The sequence below is a fragment of the Castor canadensis genome, chromosome 5 (assembly GCF_047511655.1).
Source record: "Castor canadensis chromosome 5, mCasCan1.hap1v2, whole genome shotgun sequence".
NCBI classification, from domain to species: Eukaryota; Metazoa; Chordata; class Mammalia; order Rodentia; family Castoridae; genus Castor; species Castor canadensis.
The window spans coordinates 70403811-70429886 of record NC_133390.1 but is presented as its reverse complement, the minus strand read 5'-3'; the positions used below and the strand labels follow the sequence as shown (position 1 = coordinate 70429886).

The window sequence follows — 26076 nt, the reverse complement described above, 5'->3', positions numbered from 1 at the left end:
CATTTTGTGAATAAGAAACTCCTGAAACACTATCCTTGATGAAATTTTATGGCTTAATTTCTCTTTTTAATGTCTAATTTTCTGTAATTGGAATTCTTTAATAAAATAGATGATTTACAATGTGAGTCAATGCCCTGTATAGCTATCCTTATCTCAACCAGCAAAAACACTTGCTCCTTCCTATTATTGCTTATACTCTCTCTACAACAAAATTAGAAATAAGGGCAAAATAGTTTCTGCTGGGTATTGAGGGGGGAGGAGAGGGAGGGGGCGGAGTGGGTGGTAAGGGAGGAGGTGGGGGCAGGGGGGAGAAATGAACCAAGCTTTGTATGCACATATGAATAATAAAAGAAAAATGAAAAAAAAAATAGATGATTTAAAGACAAATGTGTTGTCTTCCCAGCCCCAAGACTTCTTGGTCTTTTCATAGCCTCCCATAGTCAGTCTTCTACTTAAAATTTACAACCAAAAGTATCATTGTCCTTACCCAGCCGAGCACATTCCATTTCCACATTTTGTCCTGCACCTTCTAAAATCGCTTTGGAGACTCCTATGTGAGAAAATCAAAATAGAAATAAACAAAAAGAAATCACTACAGTATAATTAGAAATTGCCTCATTATCATCAATGGAGTCCTGTACCTGGGTATTACTGATAGCAATGAACAAAAATTCATAAAAGAACTTGCCAATTTTAGGAAATTCTGTCAAAATATTTAAAAATTACCAATTAATATGAGCAAGCCCATGATATCAAAACCAGTTTGGCTACAGAAACTCTCTTTCATAGGATCTACCTTGTTAATTATTACACTAGTCAAAATCATATGAGTGAAGTACCTGATTTGAGGTTAAATGTATTTGATGTTGAATTTACAATTACATCTGCTGCTTCTTTGGTGATATCTCCAGAGGCCACCTGAAACAGGATAGGGCCAATCTTCATTTCATGTTCTCCTGAAGCAGGGCTAGAAACAGCCCCACAGAGACCTGCCAAGAAAAAAAGTGGAGCCAATCACTAAGTCAGCAAGAGCAAGAATGACTTACATGGGCTTCCTTCTTTCTCTGTGACTTTACCCTTTACCCTGCTCCTGTCTCTGAGCCCTAGTGATGTCCTGTTTCTAGAAAAGGATTAGAAAATACAATTCATATCATAATGGTGTCTGGACTGGCAGAGGTGAAGTCAGTGTCCTAGAATCTCTCTCACAAGTACAACTAGAAACTCAAAACAGATTCGAAATGCCACCACCTTAGAACTCTGAACAGTTAACAGCAGCAGGCAGGTTAGGGAAGGGACTCAAAACTTAAAGATACAACTTGTGCAGAGAGTGTCTCATTTGTAATAATTCAGAAGTTCCAAAACTTGATGAAAGAGATACATTTTTAAACTCAAGAAGGCACTTTGAAGCCAGGCATAATTGCACAGGCCTGTAGCCCAAGCTGTTTGTGAGGCCGAACCAGGAGAATCACTTGACCCCAGGAGTTCAAGGCTGCCTGGGCAACAAAAAATACCTTGGTGAATCTCAAAACAGGATAAACTCAAAAATAACAACTCAGATTTGACAGAGGAGAAGCCTTTGGTTGGCACCATCTCTCAATATGTCTGTTTTGGAAAGTACATGTCATATTATCTTTGAAAGTAGTAGTTTGGTCACTAACTACTTAAAAACCCATTGTATGGATTATATTATTTGTCCCACCTTTTACCGCAGATCACTAAAGTCTGTGTCTTGTACACTAAGGTTTATGGAACTTAATTTAGTATGCTAATAAAAGCCTTACTGAACCTTGTGTATCTTCAGCCTTAGGAATTTTGTCACTAAGATTTCCATTTTTCCTTCTGGAAAATTCATCTGAAAATGCCTAGAAATACAAACATAATTTTTACCATTACAACCCTCAGGTGATGAATGAATTTGATTCATCAGGGCTTTTGAACATCCATGCACATACACCTACACATACATACTTAGGAAAGAACAATTCTCAAAGAGTATTACTTAATTTTTTGATAGACTTTTAAAGTCACAAAAAATACATATAGTTCTGTTTCTATAAATATGTCCTATGAAAATTATCAAAGATGTGAACAAAGCTATAAATACAAGGATATTCATTAGTTGCTACTCATAATACAGAAAAATAAAACAGTTAAAATCCAACAGTGAAATGGTTAAGTAAGTTTTGATATGTCCATGTGTTAGAATGGAATATTTAGCACCCATTGAAAAACATTTGCATTAAAGATATTTAATGCAATTGAGAAGTGTTCATTTGTCCTACTAGATAAAAACAGAAAGATATTAAATTACATATTATATAATCCCACTTTACTAATTTTGGCAGTAGTGGTATTCGAACTTTTAGGCAAGGACTCTTATCTCTTGAGCCATGCTCCCAGTCCTTTATGATTCCATTTGTTTTTGTTTTTTTTTCAGATAGAATTTGATTCTTTGCAGGGAGTAGCCTTAGACTGTGAGCCTCCTAACCCTGCCTCCCTTCTAGCTAGGATTCCAGACATGTGCTACCATGTCCAGACCTAATACCACTTTAAAAATCTATTTGCACCAAAAAAGACTGAGATGAAAGACAAGTAAAGAAGTTATGCATTTTGTATTGTTTCAAGCTTCTACCATTAAAATCAATTGCCTTCATAATTAGAAAAAGCAAATAACTTGTCAATATGTATTTAAAAAAGTATAGTGTTTTAAAAGAAAGACAATCCCACAGTCTCAAACCTACAAGTTTTTAAGTTCTTAACTATATCAGGAGAGGAGCAAGAGGCTAGTACATGTATCCCATACAATAAGAATCTGTGAATTTCTCTTTTCTTTTTTCATTTTTTTTGGGGGGAAGACTAGTAGGACACTGCAATATCCTCCTTTCTTTCCTTCCTTCCTTCCTTTCTGGACTAGGATGTGAACCTATGGCTCTACTGCCTGAGTCACACCTCTAGTCCATTTTCTTCTGGTTATTTTGGAGATGAGGTCTTAGGAACTATTTGCCAGACTGGCCTCAAACTTCGATCCTCCTAATCTTGGCTTACCAAGTAGCTAGGATTATAGGCATGAGCACTGGCACCCAGCACTTTCTTTTCCTTATAAACAAGAAACAGAGAGTTTTGTTGGCAGTATACAAGCTAGACTGACACAGTGGTGGGGAAGGGATGGGAAGAGACTGATGAGTAAGGGTCTCAGACTCACAGGCCTCTAGGGCCAGGCAGGTAAAGTACACGGTAAAAGTGAACTGATTTAAGTCTGGAGAACAAGTGAGGACCTGCCACTCAGTCACAGCAAACTCTTCTTGGCAGGGATCCCTGTCCAGCTTTCCAGAAGGTTGAGGTTTTAGGCCACATCATTTTTGGACATCTGAAGTTTTATATGAAATGTTTTGGCTTTTAAATATTAGACACTAATTTAAAAAATTTTTAAAAAACCCAAATAAAGCATATCTAGAAAGCATGGTTAGACTGTGGGCTGCTGTTTTGCAACCTGTTATATTCTCCACTTAAAAGCATCTCCGTAAGTTTCCCTTTTTGTGAAAATGCAATCAAAGTTAAAATGTCTTTAAAAAAACTTAAGAGAAAAATGTAACAGCCATGTATGGAGAATAAACAGCATTTTGAGTAGTACTAAAGGTATCTGTAAAACTAATCCATTTTAAAGAATACTTGCCGAATACTCAAGTGTTTAGGAAAGAAAATGAAAACAGTAAGGTTTGAAGACGCAGGTCTGTGTTACCAGATTCACACCTCTAGCCACTCAGCCATCCATTCTAAATGCTCAATACCTCATGCCTCTAGTTTAGTTTGCTTTGTGTATATAAATCTAAGTTTCCAAAGTAATTATGATTTATAAGAGGGAAAGTATATGCTATATACTGTGTTCCATGACCCATATCACCTCAAACAATGTAAGCAGAGAGAGGTTGATAAAAGCTCTTTTACTGAGTAGAAGTAACTGTAATTATAGAAGCCAACTGAATGGATCATGCATTTTACCCACATGGTTTAGTTGCCTTGTTGGAATGCGGGTCAGATGTGCTTGCTTCCAAAGAATTTATAGGACTTAAAAATTCAGATGGTCCAATAATCCATGGACATCTCTTAGGATGCTGGCTTTAATCAGTTAGTTAAATTCTTGCAATATCATGGAACTTTTCAAACATTTAATGCCATCTACTCTCCTGGATTATGAAGATCTGGAGGACAGGGAGAGGGGCTTAAATGCCTCTGGTTCTCCCATATCGCCAAGTCTAGGGACTCACCCCCAACCAGTGTTCAGTAAATATGAGCTGACTGGTAGATTATTACTGAGAAGGTTTTGGTATTCCTGGTCCCAACTCTCCTACTCACATGGGATATGCTGATTCATTCTAACTATACCTTTCACTTATAATTAATCTTATTTTTAGGAATAGGAACAGGAATTATTTGTATCCATCCTGACATCTTCACAACTGTGCTTTTATATTATGTATTATCATGTCTAGGTGGTGCACATGGAAAGGAATCCTATAGGCTAAAATAATCTTAAGGAATCTGTCACCACTATTACAATATGGAAGCTTTATTTGATTCTGATTCAAACATAAGTAGTAAAGACAAAACACTAATGAGACAGTTGAAAATTTGAACATTGACTTTATAATGATCAAACAAAAAGATTGATTACCATATTTGCTTTAGATATGATACAATACTGCAGCTATGTTACCTTTTTAAAAAAATCCTTGTTTAAAATAAATTTCTGGGAGTTGTGGGGTTGTAGTTCAAGTAGTAGAGTGTTAGCTGAGCAAACAAGAGACCCTGGGTTCAACTTCCAGTATAGAAAAGAAATTTTAATGAAATGAAATGAATTGCTGATATTTATGTCTGGGATTTGCTTCAAAGTAATATGAGAGGGAATTGGGCACCAGTGACTGAAGCCTTAATCCTAGCTATTTGGGAGGTAGACATCTGGATGACCATGCTTCAAGGCCAGCCCAGGCAAATAGTTTGTGAGAACTCCATCTCCAAAATGACCTGCTAGAGGTGTGGTTCAACCAGTAGATTGCCTGCTTTGCAAGGGCAAAGCCCTGAGTTTAAACTCCAGTCTCACTAATGACAGCAAAAAGGAGTAATATGATAAATTAGTGTAGATAGAGATAAAACATATTGTCTATGGACTGATAACAGTTGAATCCAAATAATGGATATGAAGAAGTTAATTAGAATAATCAACTTTTTATGTATTTAAAATTTTCCTGAATAAAACTTAATTTTTTTGATAATTTTTCTTGAAACTTGTGTTACAATTGGTCAACTACTCTTTTATTTTCCTATATGAGAAATACATGAAGGACACATCTTATTAGATCAAGAAGACTTTTGAGAACATTAGTTTTCACACACAGGTGAAATTAATCAGAAATGAGTCAAGGTTGTACCTGGATATTTTCATGATCTTTCGGGTGCACCAGAAATTGAACCTCTTGTAAAGATTTCAGTTGATTCTTGCTGCTAAATTTCAACACTTCTGAAATGATTAATTCAGCAAATAAAGGCTTAGGAAATCCCAAATTTCCTGTTCCTATTGCTGGAAACCCAATTGATTGTAAAGATAATTTCTCAGTGATCTCCAAACAGCCTCTGATTATGTCTTCCATGATCTGAAAAGCACAAAGCACATTTGTATATGTCTTGCCTAGAAATGAGAGTTAGAACCAAGAACAAGAATTAATAAACTTTGTGATCTCTGTTCTGTCTATTTTGCTATCCATAGAGGTTAAGAGTGGTCAGAAGAGAAAAGAAAAACACAGGAAAAAAGGAAAGGGAAAAGAGAATGTGGGAGACTCTGTACGATGGTTCAAACTCACTCTGTCATGAAGGAAGGCAGAAAAGCAACAAATGTACTTGTTCTCCATTGTCTTCCATTTTCAGGCATTGCCTCACTTTTCTGACTAATGTAGGAAAATTTTCAATAGCTTCTCACCCCAGTAGTTACTGAGCACAATAATAAATTTATATTATTAACTAGCCCAGCAAGATGTCAGCCACAGCTGAAAGCAATGGCCATAATGATGGAACCTGCCTCAAATGTGATATTACTACAGAAGAGAAGTAGACAGCATCTAACCTAGAGAATACTGAAAGGACAATCCAAATATTACCCCAGGTCCTAGAGAATTTAAAAACAGGCCCTACCTGTCGTGAAGATGTGCTGTCATTTCCCCAAATTGGAGCCACCACATGAAGCACATGACTGCAGTGCAGGTTACAACCGTTGGTTTGGAGAATTGTGCCCACATTGACAGTGACTCCTTGTCCAGCGGCGTCCAACTCCTTCTGGAGCTTTGGCCCAGCTTTTTCCAAGAGGGCCTGAGAAAGGGGCCCTCCTTGGAGCCCAAGATCCAAGGGTACAGAATTGACAATGACCTGGGTCTTAAATACAAAACCAGAAGGCATTCATCATCCATGGCTTCATTGAAGCCACTGAGCTTGGCACAATGGGGAACAATGAAGATGATTAAGGTTTTGGAGACTGAAATACCAATCCAAGACAAAGGGTTGCTAGACACTTATTTAAGCAAAGCTCCAGGGAAAAAGAGAGCTTTCAAAAAAGAACCTGTAAATGGCATGGGATAACTTGAGGAGTTCAGAAGAAGGCCCTTCAATGCCTGGTGAAGATGCCATGGGCAATGTGGGGCCTGAGAAATGGGAATAGTTGCAGCAGGCAGAGAGCACCAGGGAATGGCTTGCATTACTCATGGTGGATTGGGAGCTGTGAGCACGTTGGTCTGAGCTGATGGAGAGCTTCTGCCACCAGGGTAGACATGGTGCCCTGGAGTAGACTGCAGATGGCCCACCTTGTGTGCCAAGCCACAACCTTGGAAGCTTTTCCATCGGAGTACATGTGAGCAGATAATCAGGCTGGATTAGAGAGGCGGAGAAGAGAGAGGAGAAGAAATGTGTCCCTCTGCGTGGGTCTCTGAGGAGTAAGCACAGTAGTTACTGTGGCAGTGGAAGCCACACACCTTGGGAGGAAAAGGAATGGAAAGAACATCTTCATGTTCATGTCAGGGGGACCAGGAACAGAACTCATTCCCATTCCTCTTGGGCAAAAGAGCATGATCTTTATTTGTTTGGTTTTTATAATGAGAAACAAAATTATTTTCAAGATATTGAATGTTGCAATAGTTAAGAATCTGGACAAATTTCAATCCTTGCTCTACCTGTTTGCTAGCTGTGGGACTTGCGCAAATTACTCAACCCCTCTAAATGTCATTCCCTCATATGTGAAGTGAGAATAATGCCCTAGAATCTACTGCATGACATTGAATGAGAAAATGCAGGTAAAGCACTTAGCACAATGTCTGACACAAAGTAACAGTCAACGTTAGCCATTATTCTTGCAATTACTGCTTATGTTTACTGTAAGGAGAAATCAAATTAATCTTCCAGTTTATTACTTTAAACTAAAACAAAAATATTTTTTAAAATGCAGCAACGTGAAATAGAGGAAACTTGGTCCACAGAATATGAAAAAACATTTGCAAATCACATATCTAATAATGGACCTGTATCCAAAATATATGAAGAACATTTACAATTCAACACAATAAAAGGACAACCAACATAAAAGTTGGCAAAGGATCTAAATAGACATTTCTTCAAAGAAGATATTTAAAAGGCCAAAAGGCACATGAAAAGACACTTGATATCATTAGTCATTAGGGAACTACAAATCAAAACCACAGTATGCTATCACTTCACACTTCTAGGCAGGCTATAATAAAAAAGACAAATAAAAATAAGATTTAACAAGGATGTGAAGAAATTGTAATGCTCAACTTTGCTAACAGAAATATAAAATGATACAACTTGGGAAATTGCCTACTGGTTCCTCAGAGTCCAACCTGGGGTTACCACATGACTCAGTCATGTCACTCCTAGGTGACATCACTCAAGAGAATCAAAAATAGTTGTTAATACACATTTGGTAAATAAATGCTCATAGAAACAGTACTCATAAAAGTGAAAGTGTAAGCTGGGTGCAGTGGTACATACCTATGAGATGGGGATCATGATTTGAGGTCAGGCTGGGCAAAAAGTTAGCAAGATACTACCTCAATCACTAAAAAGCTGTACATGGTAGCACACACCTGTCACCCCAGTTAGGTGAGAAGTGTACATAGGAGGATCACAGTCTAGGCCAGCCCAGACATAAATATGATACCCTATTTCAAAAAATGATCAAAGCCAAAAGGGTTAGAGGCATGACTCAAGTGGTAGAGGGCCTTCCAAGAAGAACAAGACCCTGAGTTGAAATCACAGTCCCACTAAAAAAGTCAAAGAGTATAAAAAATTCAAAATTCAAATGTTTACCAGCTGATGATTGGGTAAACAAAATATATATCCATACAATGAAATATCATTTAGTTTTAAAAAGCAATGAAGTACTGATACATGCTACAACATGGATGAATCTTACAGATATTCTTCTCAGTGAAAAAAGCCAGTCACAGAAGATCACTTATTGTATGATTTCATTTATATGAAATTTCCAGAATAGTCTAATTTGTAGAAAAATAGAAGATTAGTGGTTGCCTAGGGTTAGAGAGGTGTGGTTGATGGGTAGATCAAATGGGAGTGACTGATATTGGACACAGTTTTCCTTCTGGAGTGATAAAAATGTGTCACTGGCTATCACATTGAATTGGACACTGTTTTGGTTAGATTCTAAAAGATATCCTTTCTTGTAAACAATTTATAGCAAAACATTTAACAGTTTTATTAAATCTACTCCATCTAATATCATATAAAGCATACCCAGCTGTGTGCTGTTTAAAGATAAGTGTTTAAGGACAAGTGTCATCTAATGGTGACAATTGAGGTTTTTGAATAAAACTTTGAAGCTTGATTACAAACTTCATTGTGTTGTGTTGTGATGCCTTTTTCCTTTTAGGTGTATTGTGCTAATAAATCTTCCTTTTAAAAAGTAGACCCAGAAAGACCTCAGAGCTGTCTGGGACACAGGCAGGGCATTCACCCATCCTGTGCCCCATGCTCTTTTTGGCAGCCTGAGTACTTCCCCAGCCCCTCTAAAGCCAGCAAGGGAAGGCTGGGGCTAATGTTCACCAGAAGACACAGCTATGGTGATGGCACTTTTGCAATATATATAGTAGACCCATGGTATCTGTGGGAATGTCGTTCCAAGAAGACAGTCATTGAGGAAAACAGAATGCTCAGAAGGCATGGAGTTAAGTATTCTAAAATTACTTGAATTTACCTATACAATACATACAGTAGGTCTGAGCATCCATTACTTGAAGCTGTATGGAGTAGGCTACATTGCTGTCACAAAAATCATTGTGAACGTTAACAATGTTTACCAAAAACTAGATCTTATTTCTCAAACACTGTGGATGCTTGATTCATTTTTCCTACAACTCTGCCCATCTTCCTCTAAAGACATTCTGTATTCTAACAAATATAAAAATTTCACTTTATCACTTAGATTAAGCATAATACATACACTTTTGGCTTGGGAGGATTACAACTTTTACCTTGGTTTGGGGTCAGCATTTGCTTTTTTGGGAGACAAATTTTCATAAAATCAAGGGCCAAGAAACACTCAGAAGATCATACAAGAATTTAACACAACTGCTGATAAAGTAGACCTGACTAAGAGCTTCCTCATGACAACTGAGCTGCATAATGCATGTGTGAGAACTTAAAACTTCTGTTTTGGAACTTTCTTTTCATTTAAAAAAATTTATTATAATATTTGACTGCTCTTGCTCACAACCATGTGCAACAAATTTGTGAATAAAGCAGATTTGCTGTACAGAGAAATATGGTTGTAGGTTGGCAAGCAGGGGCTATGCTGCCCTGCCCCCAATGCTCCCACCAACTCACTCCACCTCCCACCAGGAAACTCTTCCCAGGACTCCTCATAATCCTCTAATTGAAGAAGTGTAACCTGATTCAGTAGAAGGGATCCAGGTCATCCGTAAGATGGATGTTGTTCTAATTGGTGAGAGCCCATGTTGGAAAGCATGTTAAATATTAAAAAAAAAATCACATTATCCCACTAAGCCTTCCTCCTCAACACACATCCAGCCTACAAGAATTGTTCCTACCTAATGCCTGGACTTTCCTTAGGTTCACTACACCCCTCTAACCATAAACAGCAGATAAACTGGTATAGGTGCTAATAGCCTCTCAGATTCTGGCCCCAAACTCCCCCTTGCTCAACTCCATTAACAAGATTCCTGTCCTCTGTATCCCCCATACTCTGTTTTGTATCTGTGATCAGTAAATATGATAGAAAACCAAATTAGATATACCAAAATATGGGAGGTGTAAAGATAATGAAACTATATAGGGAGCCATCTAAATGTATGATCTCACTATGGATTTTCATACTTACTCGCAACCTCTGATCCAAGTTCAATGCCCTTTAACTACTCACAAATAATGAGCCAATCTCTATTAGTAAGTGACTTGATAACCAGCCCAATTTTCTAAAGAAACCAGTTTCAAGGCAGGGACAGAAGGCATGGGATTATCACCTTTGTTCTCCCCGCCATTCCTGTCTTCCTTTGGCCCTCAAAGACAGCCACAGTCTAAGAGGCATCACAGCACCGGTGGTGTTCTGTAAATAGAGAAACTCACCATAGCATTCTGCACACCTGCTGTCACCAACATTATCCTCAGTCCTTCTGGGGACACCAAACATGAAGGTTTCTTTGATATTTGTACAGGTTTGGCTGCTACTGTGAAACGGTGATGGGAGGCAGTGTTGGACAGGGATTCGGTCTTGGACTTGGAGGCTCTGTTGGGTCTGGTATCTTTAAATATAGTTTTCATAGCTTCAACAAAGGCTGCAGTAGTCTTCTCAGATGGGTCCACAAGGTAAATCTCTTTCAAGGTGCGTCCATCCGGCTTATATTGGAAGTTTTCCTTGATGGATGAAACAATGGTCTCTGTACACTGGTATAAGGGAAAGCCAAAGACTCCAGAACTAATAGCTGGGATGGCTATGGACCGGTACTTGTATTTCTCAGCTAAACGGAGGCTCATATCCACAGCTCTCTTTAACAGATACACACACCTGGGAGCCTCGTCTGCCTTCCATCGTGGCGCTACTGCATGGATCACACGGTGGCAAGTGAGCTTTCCTGCTTTCGAGATGGTGACATTGCCAGGTAGAAGCCTGCCTTCTATACTCACTATCTGATCACATTCTGTTTGCAGCTCTGGGCCAGCTGCTTTTAAGAGAGCAGCAGCAAGACCACCACTATGCTTAAGTTCCTCATTCGCAGCATTCACCACCACATCGACGGGAAACTGAGTCAAGTCACCCTGTTGTGCAATCAGCGTGATGCCAGGGGCCAGATCCCTCTTACAGAAGCACTTGTGCCCGTCAGCGCTGCCCCCCTCCTGCTCTTCATTCTCCTGGAGGTCAATGAAGCAGCCATACAACCGTTTGACCTCCCCTTTGTAATACCTTGCTTTATCCTGGAAGAATTGCCTGGCTCCTGGCTTATCAATTTGGAATGTTTTAAGACAGACTGAATCCCGCACTTTCTCAATGATGCTGGCACCTTCCAGCACTTCACACTTGGAGCCAACTAGCAAAATGCCTTTTTGTTTGTTGTCAGGCTTGAAAGTTATCTGCACATTTACTTTCTTTATTTTTGACAAGATGTCCTTCTTGTTTGCCTTTAAATAGTGCATAAGCAAGGTTGGCGTCACCTCAATCAATCTCTCCATTTTCATGTTTTTTTCCAAGAAGTCAAAAAGCAAGCTGTGGATTTCAGTGACTTCTCTCATGCAGCCTGTGATGGTCACCGCAGCCGGAGTTCCTGCAGCTAATTCATTGGTTACCACAATGTTTATGAAGGAATTGTGTTTCTTTTGCAAGCCATGAATTTTCTTTTTCCACTTATTGCTGTTGAGAACTTCCTTGTCCTCAACTTCAATGCGCTTATAATTTAAGGCACTGAGCATTTGCTTCTCAGCTTGTACCAGGTCTTCAAAAGAAAAGCTGGTTAATACAACACTTTTACCCTTTAGCTCATAAGTTGCAAGAATCTTCTTCTCTATAAAAAGAAGCTTAGACAATTCCTTACAGTCTACCTGCTGTAAAAAGTTGAAGACCTCAAGAGAAACCTGAATGTTTTTCTGATCCATGGCAAACACCTTTGCCTGGATTTCACACTTTATTTTATACACATCTGCACGGGGGCCTTTCAAATGTAGGAACCGAGTGGCTTCAGTATAAGAAATTTCCATCTCTGGGCACTCTGTGCATAGATGCTCCAGGACGCCTCTGTGTTGCAAAAGAAAATACTTTCCTGGAGAGATGCACACCTTTTCCTCCAGACTTTCCTCTTCCTTTCTAATTTTTTGCATGGTGCTTTTTATTAATTCCTTAATTTTCAGGTCAATATTTTGGACATCTTCTGATTTTCCTGCTAAGGTAATAATCTCCTTAAGTGTATCAAACTCAATCAAAATGCTATCATCTTCTAAGTCATATTTTATGGCATCCCACACTACTGGGTCCACTTTAAATGAGGTCACTTTATATTTAGACCTGATGCCAGAGAGTGCTGTGGATGCATCTTTCTGCCAGGTCTTGATCATCGGCCTTTTTTGATTGACTAGGGTGGCTGCAGGTCTGATGGTCACCATACTGTTGACTTGGGACCAGGTTAGCTCACAGTGACAACCTCTCATTTCATCATTTATCTCCTCAATCAGAGGATTCACTTTCTGAAAGAACTTCCACAAGGCAGGATCCAGTGACTCTTGGAATGGTTCTGGGAGATTGATCAGAGGCTTCTCCTTGCCATACAAGGCCGTGCCCAAAGAGGGGTAGTAGGGGAAGACAGAGAGCGGCATCTTATTGAAGTTATGTTTCTTTTTGATGACGGTGTTCCAAACTTTAATAGCAAAAAATAAAAAAATAAATAAAAATAAAGTAATCTCAATGTGATATGTGTCAAATGAAACCAAAGAAGATAAAACTTCCATCCTAGAAGAGAGAAATCCTAATGTTTATAGAACTTTGATGTGACATTTTTAAAAGCCAGAAGTATCCCCACAGTACGGAGATGTAAATGTTATGTATTAACAGTGCACAGGTGATCTTATTTAATGCAGTAATTGTTTTCTACCCTAGATCACTCTATGCTGAAATCCTGTTAATTAAATTCTATTCTCTGTTTTTTGATATCACTGATGTATTATTACCATGTTAAGAAACAGATAAGAGTGTGTTCCTAAGCATGTGGAAGATGTTTGACACAGTGTAAAGAATATTTCGGTGCTTAAAGTACAATTCATCTGAGTCTCATGCTATTTGTTCCTTCTTGTAAAGTCCCAGAAATGAAGCCTTCACAGTTGACTAACATTCCATGAATACTTTCACAAGGAAAAGCGTAATAACTGTGACAGTTTACCATGTGCCAGACACTATTCTAGGTGCTTTACACAAATTTAATTCATGGAACCCTCACAACAGCTCTTTGAGGTAAAGACACTATTATTATCATCCCTATTCATAAATGCTAACACTGAGGCTGGGAAAGGTTAGGTAACTTGAGCAGGATTCTACAGAATAGGGTAAATATTTGAGCTAATATTCAACAGTTGTCAGCCTCAAAGCCCATGCTCTTCCCCTCTATTAACCCAATATTGTCCTCATGGTCATCTGGGAGCCCAGGCCAGAGACTATGATTCAGTGAGCTCTGCACCTTCTCCTGCCTCTGCTACAATCTCCCTCCTGCCACGTGTACTGGGACAGCCCCCACCATGTGTGTGTGTGTGTGTGTGTGTGTGTGTGTGTGTGTGTCTGTGTTTTCTTTTCCAAGCCCCTCCTCATTTTGTGTTAGCTTTTAGGCAGGTACAAGAAGTATCAGCAGGGGGATAAGAATGAATCCCAATAATACTTGGATTAAAATGCTTTGATGGTGAACGAGGTTAAAATAAGCTCATCTTATGTGTGGCTGGGAGCTAGGGCTGGTGTCAGGCATGACGGAAAGAATATGACCATCAAAGGCCTAAAAGAGGCTCTGTGCCATAGCAGCAACAGGGATAATAGATAATACTGAGCAGAGCCCTGTGCCAAAAAACTTTGCAGGTACCATTTCATTTAATTATGCTAACATTTCTCTAAGGTAGCAAATTTAATGTGATACCCATTTTATAGATAAGAAAACAGAGGATTTGGTGGGTTACAGAAACTTGCCCAAGATCACAGTTTAGCTAAGATTCAAACTCAGGTCTGTTTGACTCAAGAACCACTGACATCATACCTTAATATGCCTAGCAATTCCATCCTGGCAACATCAGGTTAGTAGAGAGGAAGAATAATACGTGATGACACACACAGGTACAATACAAAATAGCAAAACTTTACAGGAACTCTTACATATGTATGTTTTAATCTAAATTTCTTGGAATTAATTTGAGAATTTATGTCAATGGCTAAAATCAAATTGTTTTTTCATCTATGGTAATTTAATGGTTCTAAAAATGATACATTTTTCAGTCAATCATAGGTGGAGACCCATTAGAGAATCTCCCCTTCTCTTTCAAAACTAGGTATTTCTTCTCTAAAGTTTGAATTGCTGCCCTCATTAAACATCATATCCCAAGTGTACAGATGACTAATTTAATTTCTGACAAAATCATATGGATAAACAAGCAAAATGCACCAGACCTGCTAAAATAGTCTACTTCATGCCAGGTGTGTGAGGCTGAGAGCTGTTACCTTTTCTGTCACAAAATTCAACCAGAGCCGAACTCTCTTCAGGAAAACATTCAACACTGGCAACTCTTCCTCCTCCATTAAAAGGATTTTCAAAGAAAAGCTGTAACTGGTAGTCATCAACACTAGGTGGCAGGTTTTCAACCTTGATTGTTTTTGTTATTTCTAGAAGTCTTGGAGAAATCTGAAGTTTTTTAATTGAATGGTGCCTGGTACAATCATCAACAAACTTCATGGTATCTACAAAAGAAAAACATCAGAAATTCATGCTTATATTTCTATATTATATAGAAGAAATGGTATGATCATTAACTGAGATAAAAGAGAAAGCTAATCACTCCATTTTGGAGTAGAGTTCCTGTAAATTGCTACTAATTTGCCATAAGATTTTAATACCTACATGAAAACACACATGCCTAAAACTCCCTGTCTCTGAGAGATACACATATAAATGTCTCACCTTGTTATTGCCACTGAGCTATGTCTCTCAGGTCATAGTTGTGGCCACCCCCTGAGTGTTTTTCTACAATACATCTCCTCCTTTCATTCCTTTCTCAGACCCTTCAGTGGCCCCTTATCTGCAGGTAGGAGACCATGCTCCTTAGGCAGGTTCATAGTGCCATTGACTGTTAGATTCCAAACAAATTTCTAAGCATCACCTTTGGTTCTTCCCTGCCATTCATTTTGTTTTTCATGTTGCTACAAATGCCAGTCATTATTTTTAATTTCCTGTGTCTGGAATGCCCTTCTCCAACTTTTTTTTGCTGGTTTTTGTTTTTTGCTGTGATAGATGCCTTGTCATGTTAGGCAAACATTTTGCCACCAAGCTCATCCCCAGCCCTCTGCAACTTTTTTTAATCTTGCCTTTGTTCATCCTTCATGTCTTTTTTCAAGTTAATAAAGACTGATGGTGGGCCCATGATGTACCACTGTGTGAGGGTTTGGGAATACAGGTATGAATCTAAGTCCTTGCCAGCTTCTCATCCAGAAGGAAGAAGTCTTAAAAGCAAAAATTTGTCTCTCATGGGATCAAATAAGGGAAAAACACTGAGAAGCAGACTTGGATTTGCACTGTACATGGTCTCTGATCTGGGTTTTGAATGATAGAGAGGGGTTTACCAGGTGGATAAGGTAAAAGACAGAGACAGAGGAAACAGCTTAGTGCATTTGGAATAGCTTAGTACATTTTGGGCAAAATCAACTGGTCCTTCTGGTGTACAGACTTGAGAAGAGGAGGACTAAGCACCTTGTTACTCATAGCTGAGATCATAGTTTCTCATTATTCACTTACACAGGAGCTTCCTCTCTGCTCCCAGAGTGTGAGTTCTTCAAGAGCAGGAAATATGATTTATTCATCTTTGTGCCCACAGCATCTAAACCAGTGCCTGGCACATAGTAGGTGCTATTGTTTGGATCTAGAATGTTCCCCAAGTCCCATGTGCTAAAGACTTAGTCTCTAGCTTGGTGCTATTGGCAAGTGGAGGAAACATTAAGAGGTAGGGCCTAGTGGGAGGTCTTCCAATCACTGGGTGGGATAGAAGGGCATAGGGTGACCTTGCCCCTTCTTCTCTCTGTTTCAGTCGTGAGATAAGCAGTTTGCCATGTGCTGGCACCATGTTGTGATGCCTTACCATAGGCAAGAGCAACTGACCATGGACTGCAACCTCTAAAAACTGTAAGACAAAATAAATCATTTGTCTTCATAAGCTGATGATCTCAGGTACTCATTATAGTAACAGAAACCTGACTATCACAGTAGAAGTTCAAAATTTTTTTTTGGAGGTACTGGGGTTTGAACTTGGAGTGTCATGCTTGCTAGGCAGGTCCTCTACCACTTGAGGCTATTTTTGAGATAGGGTATCACAAACAATTTGCTGGGGCTGGCCTTGAACTATGATCCTCCTCATCTCTGCCTCCTGAGTAGCTAGGATTATAGGCATAAGCCACTGGCACCTGGCAAGATTTTTGATCAATGAACAAAAGCAAGTCCATCTTTAGATTTTTCCCTTAAAAGAAATAATAATAAGCTTGAAATAAGAATAGCTTCCTTTATTGAATCCTTATGTCTTAGCTACTATGTTAACTGCCTTTCAAACATAACTTCACTTGATCCTAGAGAAACTTGGTAGGTATTATTATCCCCCAGCTCACAGAGGAGGAAAGTAAGGCCCAGAAAAGTCAGCAACTTAGCCAGCCTCATATAGTTAAATGCCAGAGCTAGGATTTTGACTGCATGATCTGTGTTTTAATTACCATTCCACTGCCATGGCCATGGGACAGTAAGGGTGTGGAATTGGAAATGTCCCTTGTTTTACTTGGAGATGTTCTTCCTCATGACAATGACCTTAAAGAGCACTGTTTTCTACATCACATGCACTTAACTCATCCATGAATATGTGAATGACTAGAAATCACTAGGTAAATATGGTAAAGTGGGTAAGAGAACAGGCTGTAGAGGTCTGCTGCCTGGATTCAAATCAGGTTCTTCCATTTATGAGCACTTTTGTGCCTCTGTATTCCCAAGTGTGGATTGGGGGATAGTAAGTAATTCCATAAGGTTGTTGAAAGGGACAAATAAATTAACACTTATAAATTAATACTTGTAAAAACCTAGCATAGTACCTGATTTACAGTAAGTGTATGTGTGGTTGTTAATATTGTTACCTCCCAGTAAGTCCAGCTGTAAATAGATCAATATTTACTCCTCCCAGTGAGGCAACACATGAAAATGCTGACTCCTTACTTGTTATCACTTTAATAACCTTAGACTTTAGACCTCTATTGGAGTGTTCTCTCTCCCTCTTCCTCTCTCTTTCTCTCTTCTCTCTCTCTGTCCCTTATTCTCTTCCTTTTACACACACACACACACACACACACATGCACACATACACACACATGCACACATACACACACATGCACACACGAGAACTCATAAATAAAGGTCAATGTATTAAACATATTCCAAAGAGTCACACTTTCAGAGATGTTACATTAACTGGGTGTTCCCAACCCCAAAACGTTATACAAAGAGGACTATCAAATGGAATGTCACTTGAGCTCACCAGTATGTTTTTGAAAGGTAACCACAGCAACATCAATCTCTCGTATGACTTCCACCTGAAAGTTATCACTGGTCAGGCCACTTATGTTCTCCACTAGTAAGGTTAACATCATGTCAGTCACATTTTCCTTGAGATTTTCAAATGCCACCAAAGAAGAAACATTTTCACATTCTTTTGGGATGTCTTCCATTTTTCTTGATGTATTACTGAGAGAAGGTTTTGTATCCAGTTCTTCTGATACATCTGGTTTTTGGGAAACAAGACATACAAGATATTATATTCATCTATCATGGTCTTAGCAGAGTAAATTATCCTAAGACCTGACCCCTTTCTTTTCTGACTTGGCTACCTCAACTAAAAGCAGTTCTTGGATAGCTTTTTGCTTTAGTGAATTAAAAAATAAAAGGTAGCATTTAATCGTCTATTATTTATTATTACTACTAGCTCAGTTTTATTATGTCTTGTCTCTCCAAGGAGCCTGCCTCATCCTTCATAGCACTTGACATTTATTTCTATCACAGCACTACATTCTAACTACAGAACTAAGTTTCTTAAAAGCAAGATCAAAGCATGTTCATCCTTGTATTCCTGGCACATGGTATATAGCTGAGCCTCAGTAAATGTTTGCTGAATTGGAGAACTACTACAAGAATATCTGATGATGTGCACACACTCATGCTAAATAAAAAATAGCTTAAGGAGTAACTGTCAACATAGCAGTATTAAATGAGATAGGCGTGACCAACTAGAACAGGTACTGGGCTACGGACGAACATATATGTCTTCAATCCCTGGCTGCTCCTCTTTAGTGAAGTGACCTTTGGGCAAGTCTGTTAATTATAAAATGAGAACAGTGGACTAAGTGATCAAGATATATGAAAGGTTAAAAAGGAGAGATGCCTAAAATTCCTGGAATGTGAAGGACAAATTGGTTGTGTACCTCAAAAAACACAAGGAAGCCAAAAGGGCACTAGTTTGGGGAGGAAGAAGACACAGGTGGATTCAAATATGTTGGCCCTGATTTCCAACAGAGAGCTAGAATTTAAAATGGAGTCTACATTGGGGATAAGGATGAGGAAATTTCAGAATTTGCTGACCACAAATGACCAGCATTTCTCTGTCTTTGCCCTTATTTCTTCTGCAAGATTTTTCCAGTTCTTGGTTTTCACCTTTCTGACCCAGCCTAACTAAGCCTAGCCTGGCACCAGGCACTGGTTTTGCTGGTGTGGGCCAGGCCCTGGTCTGTCAACTCCTACAAACTTCTGAGTTTTCAACATTCTGCATTGAGTTTCAGGTATGCCCAATCCTCTGCTTCCCTATGCTTGAGATTTAGGACGAGTTAGGTAACTACCCTCCACACATATTTTGCTCTATTTTGAAACTGTCTTTTCTTCCTCCCTGTAAGGAGCCAACATAAGGACCTACTGAAGAGCACCCAGCTTCCCACCTGCCTGCTACCCTTAGAGTCTGGGTCACGTAAAAACCTGTTAGAAATGGCTCTAAGATCTCCAGGATGATGAAAATTCCATGGTAGAGAGGGACTGCAAGATCCCATTGAGAATATGCTCAGGGTTTGAAGCACGTTTGCAACAACACTAGCAAATCAGTTAAAACAAAGTTCATATAAAATCTATAAAACTACAAGAACACTGACAATTAAAATTTAGATTCAGAAATACAGTGCAAATATAAATACACAAATATCAAGCCACTTCCGGGTCTAAAATTGAACTTGAGAGTACAGCACTTATGATGTCTTCCAAAAAAATGGTAAAAATTTAAGGAATCATAAAAAAAACTTAGAAACTGATGAGTCAATTTCATATCTGATGAAAGGAAGCAGGAATTTTTCTAAACAGACAAAAAAATTCTTATTTCCTAAGACTCTTGAGAGTGGGACTAATCTAAGGACAAAAAAAAAAAGATTCCTATCTCATAAAAATCTTGGGCTTCTTAAGAAAAACACACAAGTCTACAGGGTAAGAGCACATCCATATTAGGTGAACTCTATGCGTCCCTAACCAGTCATTTTGCTGAGTAAAAGTAGCTTTCATTCTAATGCCAGTTTGAAAAAGAGAAAGGTGCAGAAAACCACACATGTTCATGACGATTTCAAGACGAGAGGACAATGCTGACACATTTTTAAGAATGCCATTTCCGTAAGATTTGGATGTATGTGTCGCTTTCTCACTCTTGGTGCATTCAGCGAGGTTCATCATTTCCTACCCTTTGTATCAACGTGTTTAGCCATGGAAACTAGTTGCTTCTTCATAAATGTCAGGGCAATGCCCAGCCACGAGTTGAATGCCAGAGTCCACAGGCTACTTCGCTCTAGCTATTTCTCACCAGAGCTGAGGTGAGAAGACTTGCTGCCTTGGGGACACTGCACCCACTTCTGCACAAGGGTTGGGGAGCTACTGTCCACCAAGAAGTCACTCCTCCCTGCCGTGGCTTCAGATGACACACACTGTTCACAAAACAGTGCTAAAGGACTCAGCCACACAGCATCCATGGCCACGTCCTGTCCTGGCCTCTCATTGGCTGCCTGGGCACGGATGGGCCCTAGCTTTCAGTTCATTGTCAACTTCCAGGCACTTTTCAACTACACACATCTCCCAGCACCCAGAGGAGGTCCTGACTTGAGCCCAAGGGAACCCACAGGGTCTGCCCTCCACACAGATGGCTCAGAGACAAAGATGATGCAGCCCAGCGTAGTGCAGGCCAAGTACAGAGGGAAAATCCCCAAGTGACTTCCTTAATGACAGCAAAACTGCTTGGTGAAGGTCGGAGCTACCTCAACTGAGACTTTACCTGGTTCTTTGACATCTTCTTTCACCTTGGATTCCTGAAATCAAACAATAAACTGGATCAGTATACTACTAATTATTTCTTTACATCAAGAAAATATCCCCAGACAGCCTGCAGATGTAGGGCAAACAGAAGTGATAATGAAACACTTCTGCAGTGGGGATTTTGAATGCATCTGGGGCCACATGTCACTTCATGTCCACTTGCTAGTGACAACAATCATTGGTGAGAATGAGACTTAAATAATAGAATCCCCGATTCACACCAGGTGTTTGGGGTGTGGGTTAAGACCTGAATCAGAAAAAGAGCTTAGCTTATGATTTCCCCCCTCAGCATTTATTGAGAGAGTACTATGCAACATGCTTTGTGCCATGTGTTTGATAGATGTCGTCTCATTTAATCCTCACAATAATCTGACAACCCATTTTACATCTGAGGAGATAACACATATAATATGAACCACACTGTCTTCAAAATGATGTGGAAATAAAACAAAGTAGCAACTTTTAGGTTATAAAGAAGCCAAGATAACCATTTATATATACCAAACCAACATCATTGTAACCCCCAAGTCTTGGCCTTTCCAACAAAAAGTGCCTACTCCTTCATTATTTCATACTTTCTCATCAGTGCTCTCACTCAATCCAAATCTCTTAGCAGCCACTCTCACTCCAATTTGATTTTCACTCCTCATCCCACCATGTTTTTTTCACTGAGATTCCCATCCCACACACCTTGGGAGAACACCCTCCCTTTGAATCACTCCTCAGATTTGCTTACCTCTGCTGGTGTCCTCCCCTTAATGACTGTGGTTTCATCTGGGCCTGTGGGCAACCAAACTGTTAACTTGAATGTTCCTTTCCCCGGCCAGACCAATTCATGTTTCTCTTTCTCCAGAACTTCCTGCCGAACTGAAATGTCAAATCAATCAATCAACAAACAAATAACAACAAAAACTCCCAAAGGCCAAATGACAAGTAATCTTTATTTATGTAAGTATTTTCTTATTTATGAACTTCATCACCACCCAGTTTCTCAAAGGAGTCTCTGTGTAGTAAAAATGGAAAAAGTTTAATAAGCAGACACAGATTTGAATTTCATGTTTGAACATACCTTTTAGTATTTAGTGCTATAGTTTAGATCTGCAGTGTCCCCCTAGGGCCCATGAATTTAAAGCTTAGTGGTCAGTGCATAGTGCTAAAGGTGGTGTTGGGACATTGCAGAAGTGGAGCTGAATGGGAGGAAGTTAAGGCATGGGAACATGCCTTTGAAGGGGCTACTGGGAATCTAGTCCCTTCCTCTTCTTCCCTTTTTCACTTCTGGCCATGAGGTGGAGGCTTCCTTTGCCAAACACTCACATGATGATATCTATTAATGAGGTTAGTGAATGTACTCTTGTTGTGTATATTAAATTGAAAAAAATTTTAAAAACTTAGTACAGTACCTGATACTCAGTAGGCACTCAAAAAGGCACCAATATTAATTCTATACTTCAGTGAACTAATGAAAGAATCCCAATTGGAGAGCTGGGAAAAAAGGCATACTGAAAATGGTATGATGAAAGCCGTATTTTGGAAAGCTAATGCAGGTGTTCATGTGCAGATTACCAAGCATCTGGCTAAAAACCATTTCAGCCACTTCATTACTTATAATGGTAAGGGCCTGACATCTGATAATAAGGGGAGTAGAAAAAAGGGATGAGAAATTGTTGCAAAAATAAACAAGTAAAAAGAGAATTCATACATAAGGCAGGTATGCTACAGTGAAAAAACTGGACAGGGGACATAAGAGTCAGATCTAGAGTTGACTTCCAATTTCACAAACTAGCTGAGTGACTGTAAGGAAATATCTTAACTTCTGTAGAGCCCAACATGTTGTCTGTGAACACTCTGGGTAACGCCCTCAAAAGCAATGCAAATGTCAGTTGTAATTATTAAAAGCAGCAGCCAGAGAGAGAGAGAAAAGGGAAATCAGTGTGTTTCAGATCATGGAGAACAAGGAAGGAGTGAGTTTAAAGGAGGGGGTGTGGCCAACATAGTGAGATGGTACAAAGAGGTCAGGGAGAAAGGGAATTTTGACAGCCCTGCTGTTTGAGCTATGGCTCTGGGATGATGTGTGAGCTGAGAATCTTTCACAAAGGGAGGGCATGATAGCTTTCCCAATTTGGCCAGCCACGAGGCCATGTGGTGAGCCAAGTCAGGCCTTCCCTGGGTGCCCACTCAGAAACAGACCTTAGAATCTACCTGAGAATAAGAGTGCACTCTAACTCCACTCTTCATGGGAAGGGAAGATGTTTCCACAAAGACTCATGCGGGTCTGTACGGAGCTGGAGCCAGGACTGAGGACTGGGTTGGACTCCTGAAGGCTGAGAGCAAGCTGTTTGTAAGCCACATTCTCTGATGTCATGTACCTCTGTGTTGCATTCCTACCTTTATTTCCTGGATTTTGATAAAGTCCATCCAAGCATCTGAACTGCCAGCAGCTTCTCAGAATAAGTATAATATGTCTAGACATAGATATTCCAGGAGAGGATGGTAGTAACACCAGTATGGGATCCCCAACAAGGGGAAAGTCAATCTGAGAGGAAGAACAGAAACTCTGTGCCCAGCCTCTCTTACCTACATTGACAGTCTCCCTCCTGCACCAACCTCAGGTCATCCACATCTAATTTTATTTAAGCAGATGAGTTTCCTTACTCCCAGGACCCCTGGGATCCTAGGCAGTAATCAGGTATCAAACTATGACTAATAAGGAATGATAAAATGTACACATTGGAGCTTAAAATATTATTCAGGGGCTGCAAATGTAGCTTGGCAGATGTAGAATGCTTAGGCAACATGAGCAGAGCCCTAGGTTCAACTACCAACACAGGAAAAAAATCATATTCCAATAAAATCCTCAGAAATACAGTTAACTATATAAAGGTGAAACTCAGTTTCCTATTCCTTTCTATTTGCTATATACTAATTTCAGGAAGTGTTGGTAGACTCACTCAGATGACTTGGCTATTACAGATTTATGTGAATAAAACCATATTACACTTTGGCCTGTACCAGCTATGGCTACTTCCTAGCATGCAGGGTAGAGGGTAGAGGGTATTCTCTCAGGGAAAGATCAGGACTGCAAGGGAAAGCTGCCCATTGCTAGAAAATACTAGATAACTTGCTCCTAAGAAAGTTGTTCCTCAGGTAGGGACCCTGAAATTGATGGGGATTTCCATGCCCTAAGAACTCTACTATTAACAGTTTTGAGTTTTAGTAAGCGTTGAGTCATCTGTGCTGAGAGGAAGGACAAGAGTGACCACTTGACCTGCCTGGGGGTGGAGGGAGAGGGATAGTGTGCTGGGAGCTAGAAAGGAGAGTCACATAGGGGATGGGTAAGCAGGCTGATTGCCAGTTACCCCACATTCACTGTACCCAATCTCCAGCACAGAGCTGGCAGTGTGCCTGGTTAACCTGCCCTGTAGGTGACTAAGATGCAGGTTTCCTCTGTCCCCAGTGTGAGAGCTACTCCTGAAAGGATTCTAGAGAAGAAAGAAATCCCTGAGGGTCACGTCCATGGTGAAGGTGACAGCTGGAATCAAAGTGGGGAGCCTCTCTAGGAAAAGGAAAAGATGGAGGGGAAATGACTGACACTAGGCAGCAGCCCTTCTCCACCCTCCTGGTGAAATTAATTCCTAGACAACACTGCACTCTGTTTTCCATAAGGGATCTGAGCCAAGCAGGTCTCCTGTCCCAGTCCATCCTCTTGCTCTCAACCTGTCTCTCTCTTTTGTGTTTTCCTTTCTGGAGCCCTGCTGGGGCATTCCACTGCTCCACTGCATGTTCTCCAGAGCCCCCTTGCCTCTCCTCTGGCCCACATGCTTCCCCAAGTCCAAGGACAGGAAGGTGGCATTGTCTACATCCTGAGGGTCACCAGCAGTGTGTGAACTCCCAGAGGAAAAGGTGGCCTTCTTGGAATCCCAAGTCTGTGAATCCCATGGGCCTCCCATTGCAGACCTGAGCAAGCAGGTAACAGGTGGCTCTTGGCCTCCCTTCCTGAACAGGGACAGAGTGGGGAACAGGGGAGCCTTCAGCTGCTCAGAGGCCTGCTAGGAGGGAACTTTTCCCTTGCTCAAAACTCTCAACCCACATCACCTCAGAATGTCAGGTCACTGTGAGACCCAGAAGAGACAAGAACAGGTTCTGGACAGAGGTACACAACAGTACCTTTCCTCTTTGCGTTTTCACATCCAAATGTGGTAACAGTGCCTTTCCCCCTCCCAAGGGACCCCAGAATCACTGGAAATGTCCATGAACCACGAAGAATGCCCGAGACTTCCCATGTTTCTTCGCCCCCTTCTTTCCCAAGTGAAATAATCGTAACAGGGAAAGACAGGAAAGACTGACAGACTGACTCGCACAGTTCCTCCAGGCTGCGCCCAAGCGCGCAGGGGAATAGCAGTACTCAGGTTGTGCTCTTGAGTCCAACCCCTGCCACCTACCCTCACTACTGCTGGAGACTTCCTCCTCCACCCTTCTTCCACCCTCCCCCATCGGGCCACCAGTGTCCCCGCAGAAGGAGCCGGCCTGGTCCTCAGCGCTCCCCTCGCGCCCCTCACCGTCCTCGGGGAAGAAGAGCACCAGGAAGCGCCCCGGGCTCCCGGGCTCCGCGCGGACCTCGCACTCCCCGCCTCCCGATCTCTTCGGGCTCTGGAAGTACATCTGCAGCTTGGTACTCAAGTTCTTTGGGGGGTCGGAGCCCCAAGACCCCTCCACCAGCAGCGGGAACGGGCCGGACGCGGCCATCCTCTGCTGGGCTCGTCCACCGGGCTGATGAGGCTGCCCTGACTCAGGAAAGTTAGTTTTACATCTTTCGCTTTCCTTTTCAGGAAACTCCTCCTGACCCTTAGTTGCCCCAGGATTGGAATAGTGTTCTCCACCCTCCCGCACCCAGTTCTCTCCTTCCCTCCAGACCCACAACAAACACGAATTAACCCTTTGGAGCTGGCTGTAGGTGTCTGGTCTCCCTCCACCTGTGTACAGATACAAGTCTCGATCTCAGATCTTAGCACTGCCTGCCACTTACCCAGCCCACACCTGACTCTTCAACAAACACAGACATTTTCCTTTTTGCTACAAGTCACTTTTTACAAGAGAAGAAAACAGCTCACAAATGTCCTAAGATATTTGCTGCCCACTTTGGGATAACTTTTTGGCAATCAATGGACTTACCAGAATTTTGCTTTCTCTCCTTGTGTCTTCGCTGTCCTTAGTTCTGTTGCCTGACTTGTGGATACCATGTGTCTAAAATGTGGAAGAAATGATACTTGCCCTGTTTTGGTGAAACCTTTAGTAGGTACCATGAGACTCAGTATGGATTCTATCAATGGACACAGTCCCTGCCCTTACCAACTGCAGGGAATAGGAATTAGACAGGAGTTGGCACTTTGAGAAGGAAAGCATG

The 26076-nt window shown here is 40.6% G+C and overlaps 1 protein-coding gene across 1 annotated transcript in view; it reads right to left on the bottom strand.

Moving 5' to 3' along the window:
- LOC109698956 (protein mono-ADP-ribosyltransferase PARP14-like) overlaps positions 1–25491 on the bottom strand; it is a 36895-nt gene extending 11404 nt beyond the window's left edge. Inside the window, exons 1-11 of the mRNA XM_074073283.1 lie at positions 25232–25491; positions 21412–21542; positions 20635–20668; positions 17824–18066; positions 14765–15001; positions 10657–12932; positions 6184–6420; positions 5427–5648; positions 1787–1862; positions 840–989; positions 488–550 (exon numbers count right to left, since the gene is read on the bottom strand). Coding sequence (XP_073929384.1) covers positions 488–550; positions 840–989; positions 1787–1862; positions 5427–5648; positions 6184–6420; positions 10657–12932; positions 14765–15001; positions 17824–18066; positions 20635–20668; positions 21412–21542; positions 25232–25418 — 3856 coding nt within the window. The 5' untranslated portion in view covers positions 25419–25491. The remainder of the gene's footprint in view (positions 1–487; positions 551–839; positions 990–1786; positions 1863–5426; positions 5649–6183; positions 6421–10656; positions 12933–14764; positions 15002–17823; positions 18067–20634; positions 20669–21411; positions 21543–25231) is intronic.
- Positions 25492–26076: the final 585 nt, after the last annotated feature.